The sequence below is a fragment of the Macaca nemestrina genome, chromosome 11, assembly GCF_043159975.1.
Source record: "Macaca nemestrina isolate mMacNem1 chromosome 11, mMacNem.hap1, whole genome shotgun sequence".
NCBI lineage: Eukaryota > Metazoa > Chordata > Mammalia > Primates > Cercopithecidae > Macaca > Macaca nemestrina.
In genome coordinates, this window is record NC_092135.1 from 76812404 (window position 1) to 76824436 (window position 12033).

General features: G+C 39.4%; 1 protein-coding gene and 1 long non-coding RNA gene across 12 annotated transcripts in view; one reads left to right on the forward strand and one right to left on the reverse strand.

Moving 5' to 3' along the window:
* LOC105499519 (uncharacterized) overlaps positions 1-12033 on the forward strand; it is a 195466-nt gene that overhangs the window by 82363 nt on the left and 101070 nt on the right. For all 5 annotated transcript variants that reach the window (XR_011610262.1, XR_011610261.1, XR_011610264.1 and 2 more), the window contains one exon: positions 7194-7289. This is a non-coding gene — a long non-coding RNA (uncharacterized lncRNA). The remainder of the gene's footprint in view (positions 1-7193; positions 7290-12033) is intronic.
* Positions 1-12033, reverse strand: part of LOC105499520 (coiled-coil domain containing 141) — a 263883-nt gene that overhangs the window by 70020 nt on the left and 181830 nt on the right. For all 7 annotated transcript variants that reach the window (XM_011772110.3, XM_071073848.1, XM_071073845.1 and 4 more), the window contains exons 15-18: positions 11501-11626; positions 9222-9410; positions 8132-8311; positions 5859-6008 (exon numbers count right to left, since the gene is read on the reverse strand). In XM_011772110.3, coding sequence (XP_011770412.2) covers positions 5859-6008; positions 8132-8311; positions 9222-9410; positions 11501-11626 — 645 coding nt within the window. The remainder of the gene's footprint in view (positions 1-5858; positions 6009-8131; positions 8312-9221; positions 9411-11500; positions 11627-12033) is intronic.

The following is a 12033-nucleotide window of genomic DNA, read 5'->3' on the forward strand; positions in this document are numbered from 1 at the left end:
GTGAGGCTGGCTTGCTATTGTTAGTCCACCCTGGGCAAGCTGGTTGAGCCAGCTTTGGCATGAAAATGTATTATTTATAAGTTTGCTGCTGTCAAGGCCAATTTGTGTGAGGGACATGGGACATTTAAAACAGAAATGCATTTAATGCATTTAAAAAGAAAGCCTTTCCTTAGAACTATGGCACATGTTTGGCCAGAAGCAAAAATATAAAATGACTGGTCAATTTCCATAATGTCCCCTTCATGAATGTCATTTCTTGCCTGTCATTTTATTTACTCCAGAAAAAAGCTTTTTGATGCTCATGTTCAGCAACAGAAAGCTGTGATGTTATCACCTCCCAGGTATGCGTTATTCAAAATCAAGAGACCCAAAGGCTCAAAATTTAACCCAAATCATTTGCTACAATTATCAATTATCACTTAGGGAGGCTGTGGTGGGTGGATCACCTGAGGTCAGGAGTTCAAGACCAGCCTGGCCAACATGGTGAAACCCCATCTCCACTAAAAATACAAAAATTAACTAGGCATGGTGGCACACGCCTGTAATCTCAGCTACTCAGGAGGCTGAGGCAGGAGAATTGCTTGAATCCAGGAGGCAGAGGTTGCAGTGAGTCGAGATCACACCACTGCGCTTCAGCCTGGGCAATAGAGTGAGACTCTGTCTCAAAAAAAAAAAATTTTTTTTTGTAGAGGCAGGGTCTCACCATCTTGCCCAGACTGGACTTTAACTCCTGGGCTCCAGCAATCCTCCTACCTTGGCCTCCCAATTGTAGAATATTCAGACTTAGTGCTAGAGAGATTTCAGGAGAAGACTTTTTGTCCTCCTTCCATTTGGCAACCACACCCTTGTCTTCCCATGCTTGAGGCCAGTTGCTAGAGGCTGAAAGTGGGACAACTTGGGAAGACATGACAATTGCTCTGCCTTAAATTGTAGGTAGCAACAGGTGTCAGTAATAAATATTTTATCCATTTTGCATGTTTTGTGTCTTCATAATATGTTTGTCAAGTTTTGTTTTCTGAAAATGATAACCATAATTTAAAACTTCAGCTCTCTTTATTCTTCAGAAAGATTCCAGTCATTTTGCAGATGTTAAACACCAAAATGTTAACATTTTAACCTTATGGAATGGATGCTTTTAGAGCAAATTGTAATCTTTCTTATCCTCTTACACATACCATCCAGATGGATCCAGGATGGGGCCCACTAGAGGAATGGCTGTGACTGTGAAGTCTCATGGGTTTTAATGCTGTCTAGACTTGAAGTTTCCTGAGGATGTTTGTGTTCTTTTTTTTCTTTTTAATTGGTGGAGTCTCACTCTCTTGTCCAGGCTAGAGTGCACTGGAGTGATCACGGCTCACCGCAGCCTAACAAACTCATGGGCACATGGGATCCCCCTGTCTCAGCATCTCAAGTAGTTGAGACTACTGGGACATATCACCACATTTGGCTAATTTTTAAAAAATGTTTGTAGGGCTGGGCACGGTGGCTCAGGCCTGTAATCCCAGCACTTAGGGAGGCTGAGGCGGGTGAATCACCTGAGGTCAGGAGTTCAAGACCAGTCTGGCCAACATGGTGAAACCCCATCTCTACTAAAAATACAAAAATTAGCTGGGCATGGTGGCGCACACCTGTAATCACAGCTACTCGGGAGGCTGAGGCAGGAGAATTGCTTGAACCCGGGAGGCAGAGGTTGCAGTGAGCTGAGATCACTCCAGCCTGGGCGACAGAGTGAGACTCTGTCTAAAAACAAAAAAAAAACAAAAAAAAAATTGTAGAGGCAGGGTCTCACCATCTTGCCCAGGCTGAACTTGAACTCCTGGGCTCCAGCAATCCTCCTACCTTGGCATCCCAAAGTGCAGGGATCACAGGTGTGAGCCACTGCTATTTGTATTCTTATGGCTTGGTACACAGAAGCCACAGTAACACATTCGTTGAGTGAATATAATGGAGTCCTTTTTAAAGAAAATGATGAATTCAGGTTATAAATCTGGAAAATAATTATTGTCTGTACTATACCATTGTGCTGCCCTGTTGGGTGTTTTGCCATCTATGCAAACTCTTTCTCTGCTTCCTTTGCTGCCATGGTCCTTTTGTCAGTGGCAAAGTGCTATACAATGTCAGGTGGTTTTAATTTTATTGTGTATGTGTCCATAGCAACACTATTCCCCTATTCTAATTTACTGCTACTAATCGACTTGTATCCCTGGAACTCATTGGACTGATTTATTCAAGTTGAAAAAAGAATTTGTGCCATTAGAACATGTGACTGATACATGGAACATATATACTAAGTCCTTTTCTGCATAATTCCTGATGGGCAAGATGTTGCTACAGTGGAAAAATTCAGGGTAAGGTAAAATAATTATCTGGAAGTTCTATGTGGAAAACTTGAGAAAATAAATACCAACCCAATTCTGTCATTACTATACTTTTCAGCAAAGTAATTGTGATCTGTAATATGAGCCTCGAGCTACAAATTTCCATTAACATCATGTAGACGTAAAGGTAATTTTTTTGGTCAGGTTGAAAGAAGAAAACATGCTTGATATTAACTTATTACATTTCTAAATGTAGATGTGTAAAGAATGATGTTTCTGTGTCATGTAATATGGCAGAGAATATGTCTATTGTGCTTTGTGTATGAACAACTTATTTATATAGCCAGGCAAGAAAAAATATGAATTATATTCAACATTCATGCATACAAATGTATCTTTGTATGAAATGGGTAGGAAAAAACACAAAATCTGGCAGTCTGAAGATTATTTTTCTAGTAGGTAGACATGAAGAAAATAAGGCTTTACAATTTCCTATGTCTTCATATGAAATTGGAAAAAAATGGTTTTTACTCAAAGATAAGCACAAACTATCATTCATTGTCTTTAAGGCACATCACATTGCATTTTAAAAAATTACATTTAGAACACTTTATTTTGCCTTGGGGTACTGAGTTCTTTTCTAAGGGCTTTCAGTGCAGTTAAGACCATGTAAGTTAGCTATAGCACGGTCAAGAAAGAAATTTTTTTGAAATAACCAAATGAACCGTGCTATGATATCAGATCATACAAACATCTTAGATATACCAGAAAATAGGGATAGAAGAGGAAAGCATTAAAAAAAAAGATATTTAACATCAGACCATGCAGTGGTTGAATGACACTGAAATACTATATAAATGGTGAATTCTGAATTTAACAAATGATAAGCATGTTGGTGCCCAACAAATGAGTCTGTGGCCTGAAGTCGATTCCCTGGAACACCCTGAGCTGAAACTCTGTTGTCCTGTAGCATATTCCTAACATGAAAGTCTTATGCTCCTCAGTTTTCCCATCTGAAAAATGAACATACTGAACTGGACATTCTCCAAAATCCATTGCAAGTCAGAATCTGTGAACTTTCTAACAGTACTTTAAGCACATTGGAAGTGAAACTGTGTTTAAAAATCAACTTTAAAAATTAAATGCTATACTTGGTTTAGTCCTCTGGCATGTTATCTAATTTTAATTGTTTATGCAGAAAAAAATAGTGTAACGTATCATATTTAATTTTACAAATGTTTTAAGCAGCTGTACCCAAAGACTAATAATGATAACAATAAGAATAATGTCTAGATAGCAAATATTATTACCACTGTGGAAACTAGCCATCTGTTTGGGTTCTACTATTCACAATATAAACTAGAACACACGTATTTTTATTTTCCTAAGGGGCATGGAAAATATTCCTTCTGATTATTTTCCCTTAGGCCTGTCGTGAGAAAGTCCAGGGTGTGCACACTCCTCATATCTCCACAAAAAAGGAGAAACGACAAAGACCCAAAGTTCTCAAAGGTCATTTAAATGTGAAATTGTAAGTTACATGAAAGATTAACTGGATCTGTAGTGGAAGCAAATGGGAAGAATATCTCTCTTAAAATGTAAGAGCATGCTGAAGTGATACCTGATTCCTAAATCAAACCCGCATGTATCTGGCTGCTCATTCTGACACGGTACAGACAATCCTGGGGCGTCCCTACTGACAGGAAGGGACATCTGTCATCCCAGCCGACTGGCTCCAAACGCAGTCTCATCATGAGGCAGTCCCTATAAATAGAATTCCTGCTGGAAGGGCCTGAACAGGGAGACCCAGCTTCATAAATATCACAGGTCTACAGGGAGACAGAAATGGAGCCAGAGGGGGCTGGGAAAACCCCTCAGCCTGCTCCACTTGCACGTCAGCAAATGTAGAGCCCAACCATCCCTGCAAAGAGGGAGGATTTTTGGCAAGACAAAGGTTTACAAATAGAAGTACACGAGGAGGAAGAGAAGGAGGGAAAACCAGAGGAAAGGGGGAGGGGGAGGGGAGGAAAGAAGAGAGAAGGAGGAATAAAGAAGATAACTTTAAGGAAAGACTGTAAAGGAACAGTTTCCATAACCATGAATCCACATTTTGTAGCCTTGGGGAGACTAATGTGCTCTGATGGTTTTCCTTAACAAGACGTGATTGACATGTAAGCAGCAGTACAGGAACCTGAAGTGGCCATTCTATCACCTACAGGGCAAATTACAACACCGGTTCAACCCCAAAGAGTCTTGACACCTCTCTAGCCAAAAGTAACTCGCGGGAACACAAATTATGAGCTGAAACTCTACAGTCCTGTAGCACACTGCTGAAATGAACATCATTATCAGATATCAGTTCCTGCTTCCCTCCTGTTTAACAGGATCAAAGTGGCCACTCCTGCTCTCTTCCCCTCTGGTTTTTCTTCCAGCCATGCTCCATCCTGCACCTGCCTGTGGTCTGTAAATATGTGGCCTACAGGAAGGGCCACTTCAGAGCCATGCCACCATTAAAGTTGAGTTATTTACACTTATTTCTGTGCTTTAATGTTGTTGGGTAATATTTGATACTTGCTGGGTCTAGTTGATGTAAATTGGGCATAAATAGAAAGTGAAGAAAGTTTACTGCCTCCTTTTCCACCACCTTCTTTCCCAATGGACTCATGGCTTAATAGGCTCAGAAACATTTTGTTCTAAATGGAGATAAATACAGAATTATGGGTACCCTTGTGTTCTGCTATCACTTCCCAGTTAAGAATCAGAACTGTTGCTATCCCAATCTGTGAGCTGTTTTCTCCCAGAACAAGTAAGCCTTTCAATGGAAAGCTTAGCTAGGAGCAGGTGGTGGTTGTGATTTAGTGAATATCTAGGTGTTGTCGATTGGTTACAGTTGAGGGAGAGGAGGTAGAATTAAGCATGTGGAGGTGCATGGATATAGAAGATCACTCTGATCTGTTACTTCTTTTTTCTCGAAGAGTTGTTTTGCCAGAAAAGCCACGCAGTTTGAGTAAATATGAAACCAGCCACTAGACCTCAGTGATAATACTTCGTAGCCTCCGAAGCAAAGTGCCTGCTCCCTGGCCTCTGGCACCATTGACTCACCATGAGTCAATGACCCTTAAATAGAACCTCAGCAGGCTGGAGTTGGCTGCAACGAACTGGTCAATGTCACCCCTTCCTCTGGGTCCTGAAAAAGCTGTATCCACTCAAGCAAATGACTGCTATACAGGTTTGAGGGAGAAGGGGGAAGCAAAAAACAAACAAAAGCAAGCAAAAAAACCATACTACTGAATTATTGGTTTTTCTATGTATTGACATCATACTGACTTCAACAAATTTGGGAGCTTGAAGTTGACTCAAACTTCCAGAGCCCTGAGGTCACTGCTCAGTGGATTAAAAGACATAAGTGAGAAGAAAGTCTCCTGATTCACTGTGTGTCTGTGTGTGTGGGAGTGTGCACATATGTGGACATTTAGACACATGCTTTAGGGTCAAACAGCTTTTTGGCAATGTGCCAGTTCTCACCCCTCCCACCCCCACCTCGTTTATCTCGTCTCTCATGGCGCAGTACTCCAAACTACGGGACAGGCTCCGTTCATACTCCTCAGCTTTGGCACGCCACTTCATGCTTTCCTCCTCAAGGAGCTCCAGCTGCTGCTGTAAGTTCTTTGCAGAAACATTAGAGCAGTGCTAAAAGAGACAAATGGTGGTAATGGGGAGAATGGGCAAAACAGCAATGAGATGAGTAAGCTATTTACCTGAATTATGAAACTCATAAATGACACTTTTTTAAAAAAGAAATAGGTTCCTGATTTATTTTACCTTAAACATATTTGAGCATAATTATTTCAGAAAGAAGCCAGACACCCAACATTATAGAAAAGATATTTCCCAGCTCGAATTTCTAGTGTTGAAGATTCACTCATCACACCCAACTCCTCAGAGACCCCTTTCATTATAGGGTATAATCTTTACTTCAAAAGGCCTAAAATATGCATTAGAAACATTTGATTTCTGCACTATAATTTTCCTGTCAACTTGAGCTTAACCTCAGGTTCATTATGCAAGTGCTCCAATCTCAGCTCAGCACAGCGGGCTGCCAGGGCCAAGGCCAGAGGACGATTGGAGAACAATTCACATTATTTGCACAAAGTGAGACTTCTTGCTTTCTTATTCTTTTAAAAATAAATGTACTAATAAAATAAAACTCTTTAAAAAGAAAGCTCTTTCCTGGCAAAAAACCAATTCCATTAACAACAGCAGATAATTTGTATTTCTGTATCTTTCAGTTCAAAAAATATATATTTTATATTCACTGCATTTCATATAGTTTAGTGGATATCTTACATGTACTTTAAAATAAAATGGGCCATTATGATTTTATTAATGTTATACCTGTTGTTAGAGTAAACATAATCTTTTCTCCCCTCAAGTTAGAAATCTGGAGAAGGATTTTGTGTTTTATTTTGTGTTTGTTGGTAGTGGTGGTTTTTGTGTGTATGTGTGTGTTTTTTTTCTTTTTTCTTTTTGAGATGGAGTCTTATTCACTCTGTTGCCCAGGCTGGAGTGCAAAGGCTGGATCTTAACTCACTGCAACCTCTCCTTCCCGGGTTCAAGCGATTCCCCTACCTCAGCCTCCCAAGTAACTGGGATTATAGGCATGTAATACCACACCTGGCTAATTTTTGTAGTTTTAGTAGAGACAGAGTTTCGCCATGTTGGCCAGGCTGGTCTTGAACTTCTCGGCCTCCTAAAGTGCTGGGATTACAGGCGTGAGTCAATGTGCCCAGGCCGAAGAAGGATTTTTTTTTAAGAATCAATGTCCAGTGAATTATTGATGAAAATTTGATCTGGGAATATTTCCTTCTCTTTTAGGCCCCTCTTTTGAAGTCTGACAGTGGCATCAAACAAATCCAATGAGCCCTGGCTAGAATCAGGAGACTTGGACTTCTCCATTCTGGGCTTTTATGGGTAAGGTGGGAATTTCTGTTTGCCTCAAATTCTTCATCCATAAAATGATAGCTCTGGCCTGGGTGAACTCTAAGATCTAGATGGTCTTCCAGATCAGCAATGCTAAAACAGCATTGGCCAACAAAAATAGAATGTAAACACACAAATAATTTAAAATTGCCTAGTAGTCATATCAAAAAATCAAATAAAAAGATGGAGCAAAATTAATTTTTATAATATAACCAACTATGTCCAAATATCACCATTTTAACATGTAAGTAATATAAAAAATACTACTATGATTGCTTTTCATAATACCTCTTTGAAATCTGGTGTGTATTTCATACTTTGAGCATCCTCACTTGTTGCTAAATTTTGATCAGAAATATTTGATCTGTATTTTAATTTTTTAAATTTACAGTTTCAAAAGTTGATTCCCATACCCAAATTGCTCTCAACATACTTAAAAGTTTTCCAATAACTATGCTGAGGATCAATTTTTAAATTTGTATTTAAATTAATGCAAGTTAAATAAAATTAAAACTTTAGTTTTTTAGTTGCATTAGGCACATGTCAAAGGCAAAAAAGTGACTGCAACACTGGACTATACAGATCTACTATATAAATGCTCTTAAATATTTTTTCATGAGAATAGAGGTATTCAACAAGACTTTTATATTTAGATTTTCTACTTAAATTTTTTTCTCTTGTCAGAGGGTAGAAACGAATCACAAATAACTACCCCAATGGTTTAATTTATTTTTAAATTTAACATATACTAAGCAATCTGCCTGGTTTCTTTCATACGCTAGCCCAAGCCCCAGTTAGAACTGAGTCAAATGATGGTGGTGCTGGATGCTTACAGGCCGCTGCACTGATGAGATGATGTCCACTCCTAAGGAAAGGGCCAGTCTGTGGAGATGGTCTACACGTGCTTGCTTTTCCTGAGAGCACCAGAGGTGAATCTGCACATCGTGAGCATCACCCAGTTCCTTCGGCTGCTCTACAAACTCCAGCTCTCTTGATCTGATGAGATGTCCCAGCTAAAATTTAGGGCATTAACAATTAACCTGAGTTTTATATGAAGACAGATTTTTTTTTTAAGCCTAATTTCTATAGCACATTTTGCTAGCTGGTCGAAATGCTGCCAAGGCCATCTATAAACTGTTGGCATTAGCCAAATAAGAATGCTGCAAATCCAATGGTGGTAAAATTGAACTGCTAACATCGTCAGTTCCATTAAAGAAGGAAATTCTTTTTGGTCATGAACCAAAACATTAGCAAGATCTAGGCCTGTGCTCTGAGTAAATTTAGAGGCTATTTTAAAGGGATATTAATTAATATTCCTCTATCTTATGTTAATAGAGACCATAACTATGAAGTTTTTGTAAAAATGCCACCAACAAATAGCACTCCGTGATGTCAGGTACTTGAAGTGCAAAAAAAAAAAAAAAAAAAAAAAAAAATTGAACTTGGTTTCTGCCCTCAAAGAGCCTACAACTGAATTGGGCGGGGCGGGGGGTAGGGGAGGGAAGCTATGCTTATCAAAAGGTAGTTAAGAATCAAGATAGTAAAATGCAAGATATGTGGAATAAATAATGAGCTCTAGGATTTTTGAAGAGAGAGAAATCACTCCAAGTGAGGTAGGATTGTTGGAAGGAGGTATAGGATTTAGATAAGAGGGAGGAGAAAGACAGACTTGTCAAATAATGGCAGCCTGAGAGTCAAGGGTTGGAGTTAGATATGTGTGCATCCTCTCTGAGGGATGAAGAGCTCAGTTTGTCTGGAACAAAAGGAAGAATAGGAACATAGTGAGAGTAAAGATAGGGGCCAGATTGTGTAAACTTCTGATATTAGAAGATACAATTTGGTCTTTATTTATTATTTAATAATTCATTTTTAATTGCATAGTTTAAAACTCAGGATTTTTCAAACATCCCTTCTAAGCCTTACCGCTTCCTTGACTTGATGGAACTGGACCACCTTGTACAGGATATCCTCGTAATCCTGGATTCTCTCTTTCTGTTTTTGTTGGAGGTGAATGAGGTCCTTCAGTTGTTGAGACTTTTCTTTTACAGGGGCTCCTTTGCCAGTTAACTCCTCTGATTCTTTCATAATGTATTGAACCTCATCATTTAATTGCTAAAATATTGAAAGTGATAAAAAAAATCTTGCTTTTAAAGAACTTTTTTACTTTGCAACTGACAATATAAAGGTCTAAACAATGAATCACTCATTCATTTGTCAACAAACACTTATTATGAATGCCCTCACCCTCCAAAAAATTTGGGCATTGTGCTGGATGATAGAGATATATTTTCCTATATTCATCTGAGAAGTTTACAAAAAAAAAATAGCATGAGCAATGCAAAAATGTTTCAAAGCTATGTGGAAAAACAAAGTCATACATTTCTATGGCATACCAAATGTTCTATTCATCTGTTAAGTAAATGTATTTTAGATATTTTATGCAGCCCCATGATTATCTCTGATATTTAATACAGACTAGAATCAGGCAGTATGGTAAAAACACCATGAGGAGATGAGTGTAAAAATATATCAGGGGAATAACTTGTGCTCTGTGATAAAAGAATGATCAGAATGAACCACCAGCTGAACAGCATAGTAGACAGACTGTTTCAAAAGCGGTCATCCCATGATCCACAAATAGCCATCACATGTAGGGAAGGATAAACTGCCTTCTCTTTCACCTGGCATTGCTCAGATACCCCTTATGGGAATCCAGATTCTGGAATAGAATTTACAACGGGGGCATACTTTAAAGAGAATGCTACTGTAGGCCGGGCACGGTGGCTCACGTCTATAATCCCAGCACTTTGGGAGGCCAAGGAGGGTTGACCACCTGAGGGCAGGAGTTCAAGACTACCCTAGCCAATATGGCAAAACCCTGTCTCTACTAAAAATACAAAAATTAGCCGGGCGTGGTGGCGTACACCTGTAATCCCAGCTACCCCAGAGGCTGAGACACGAGAATCACTTGAACCTGGAAGGCAAAGCCTGCAGCAAGACAAAATTGTGCTACTGCACTCCAGCCTGGGCAACAGAGTAAGACTCTGTCTCAAAAAAAAAAAAAAAAAAAAAGAAGAGAGAGAGACAGAGTGAGAGAAAGAGAGAGAATGCTACTATAATTTCAAGCGTAGATCTTTTGTATGAAAGGTAAAAGCAATGGAAATGATTTAGACTAAGGAGATAATTTTCAGAAGAGTGACCTAAAAAGGGTCGTCGAGTTTAAGCATTTGGGCATCAAATATATGTGCACCACAGTGACGGGGCTAAAGAAGTATGGCAATGGTCCTGATTTAGAGGAACTTACATGTACATGCAAATGTGCATACAAACCAAGCGCATCAGTCACATTTGCTGAGAGTTTTAAAGAGTTTGCTGTGGGTTACAGTTGTGGGTGTGTTTGTGTGTAGCAGGCGTGGTGGCTATGTTTTACATTGGTTTTTGTCTTAATGGAACCTACCGTTTCCTAAAGGAATCTTCAATCTTCTGATTCTGGGGTTCTTTGAAGCCCACATTTATGAAGTAGTGACAGCTAGAAACACAGGTATCTAAATTTTGCAGCAAAGCATAAGAATCCAGGCAGAAGTATGATGTGACTAGCAGCTGGCAATTTTTGGCAGTTGTGTCACATTTTGGAGAGGCAAGAGGCAGGGAAATAGGGACAGTGTTAAGCAGTCAGGGTCAGGAGCATGACTTGTGGTTTTGTTGCTCATATCCTGAGAGGTGGAGTGGAGAGCACAGCAAAATTCCTGGGGTGATGGTACGTGCCTGGGGTGCTGGTGGGTGAGGACAGTGACATAACAGTGGTCACCTCAGGGACTCAGGGCAGCAGAGCCTCTGGGTCCGAGGTTGCCCATCCTTGTTCTGAGAGGTCTCAATTTAAAACACCTCTGCACTCCCCAGGAAAAGAATTAGAGTGAAAATACAGGATAAATATATGACTAGTTTAATTAGCCATGTGAATTTTAAAAATCTAAGATAAAAATCTATTTAGGACATTTTGTAGCCCAAATGTTGGTATATCATCAAATTCAAAAGAATGTAGGAAAACAGTAAGAAAAATGTCCCTACAGTGGATTTTTAGACAAGCGATACTTTTGTTTAAAAAATAGAAATTCACCAGCCTATTACAATTAATCAGGTAAACTGCAACCAGTTTTAAATATTTTTTCCATTCACCCAAATCCGGCAATGTATTTCTTCACCTGGAACTGAGGCTTCATGTCATTCCATTTTTGTCGTAGCTCTAAAATGAACTGGAGGCTCCCTCCAAGGTCAAGTGCAGACACAGGCATAAGTGCTTCCTGAAGAAGTTTTAAGTTGTGAGTAGTCTGAAATAAATATTGGACAGTTACACATGCATTTTCTTTGACATCTCCAGCAAATGTGATCATTCTAGTAATGACAAGAGTGTGATCAAATTTTTCAAGCCCCATGAAAACGCTCAGGATGTGGCATGAGCTCAGGGTTCTAAACAACCAAGGAGTAAGGCCCTTGGTTTCTGCTGCCTTTTTTGGTTTTACTGTGGTAAAATATACATAATAAAAGTTACCATGTTTACCATTTTGGGGTGTACATTTCAGAGGCATGATATTTAATACATTCATATCATTGTGCAATCACCATCACCACCATCCATCTCCAGAACTTGTTCATCATCCCAAACAGAAACTCTGCACCCATTAAACAACTCCCCATTCCCTCCCTCGATCTCCCAGCCCCTGGTAACCTACATTCT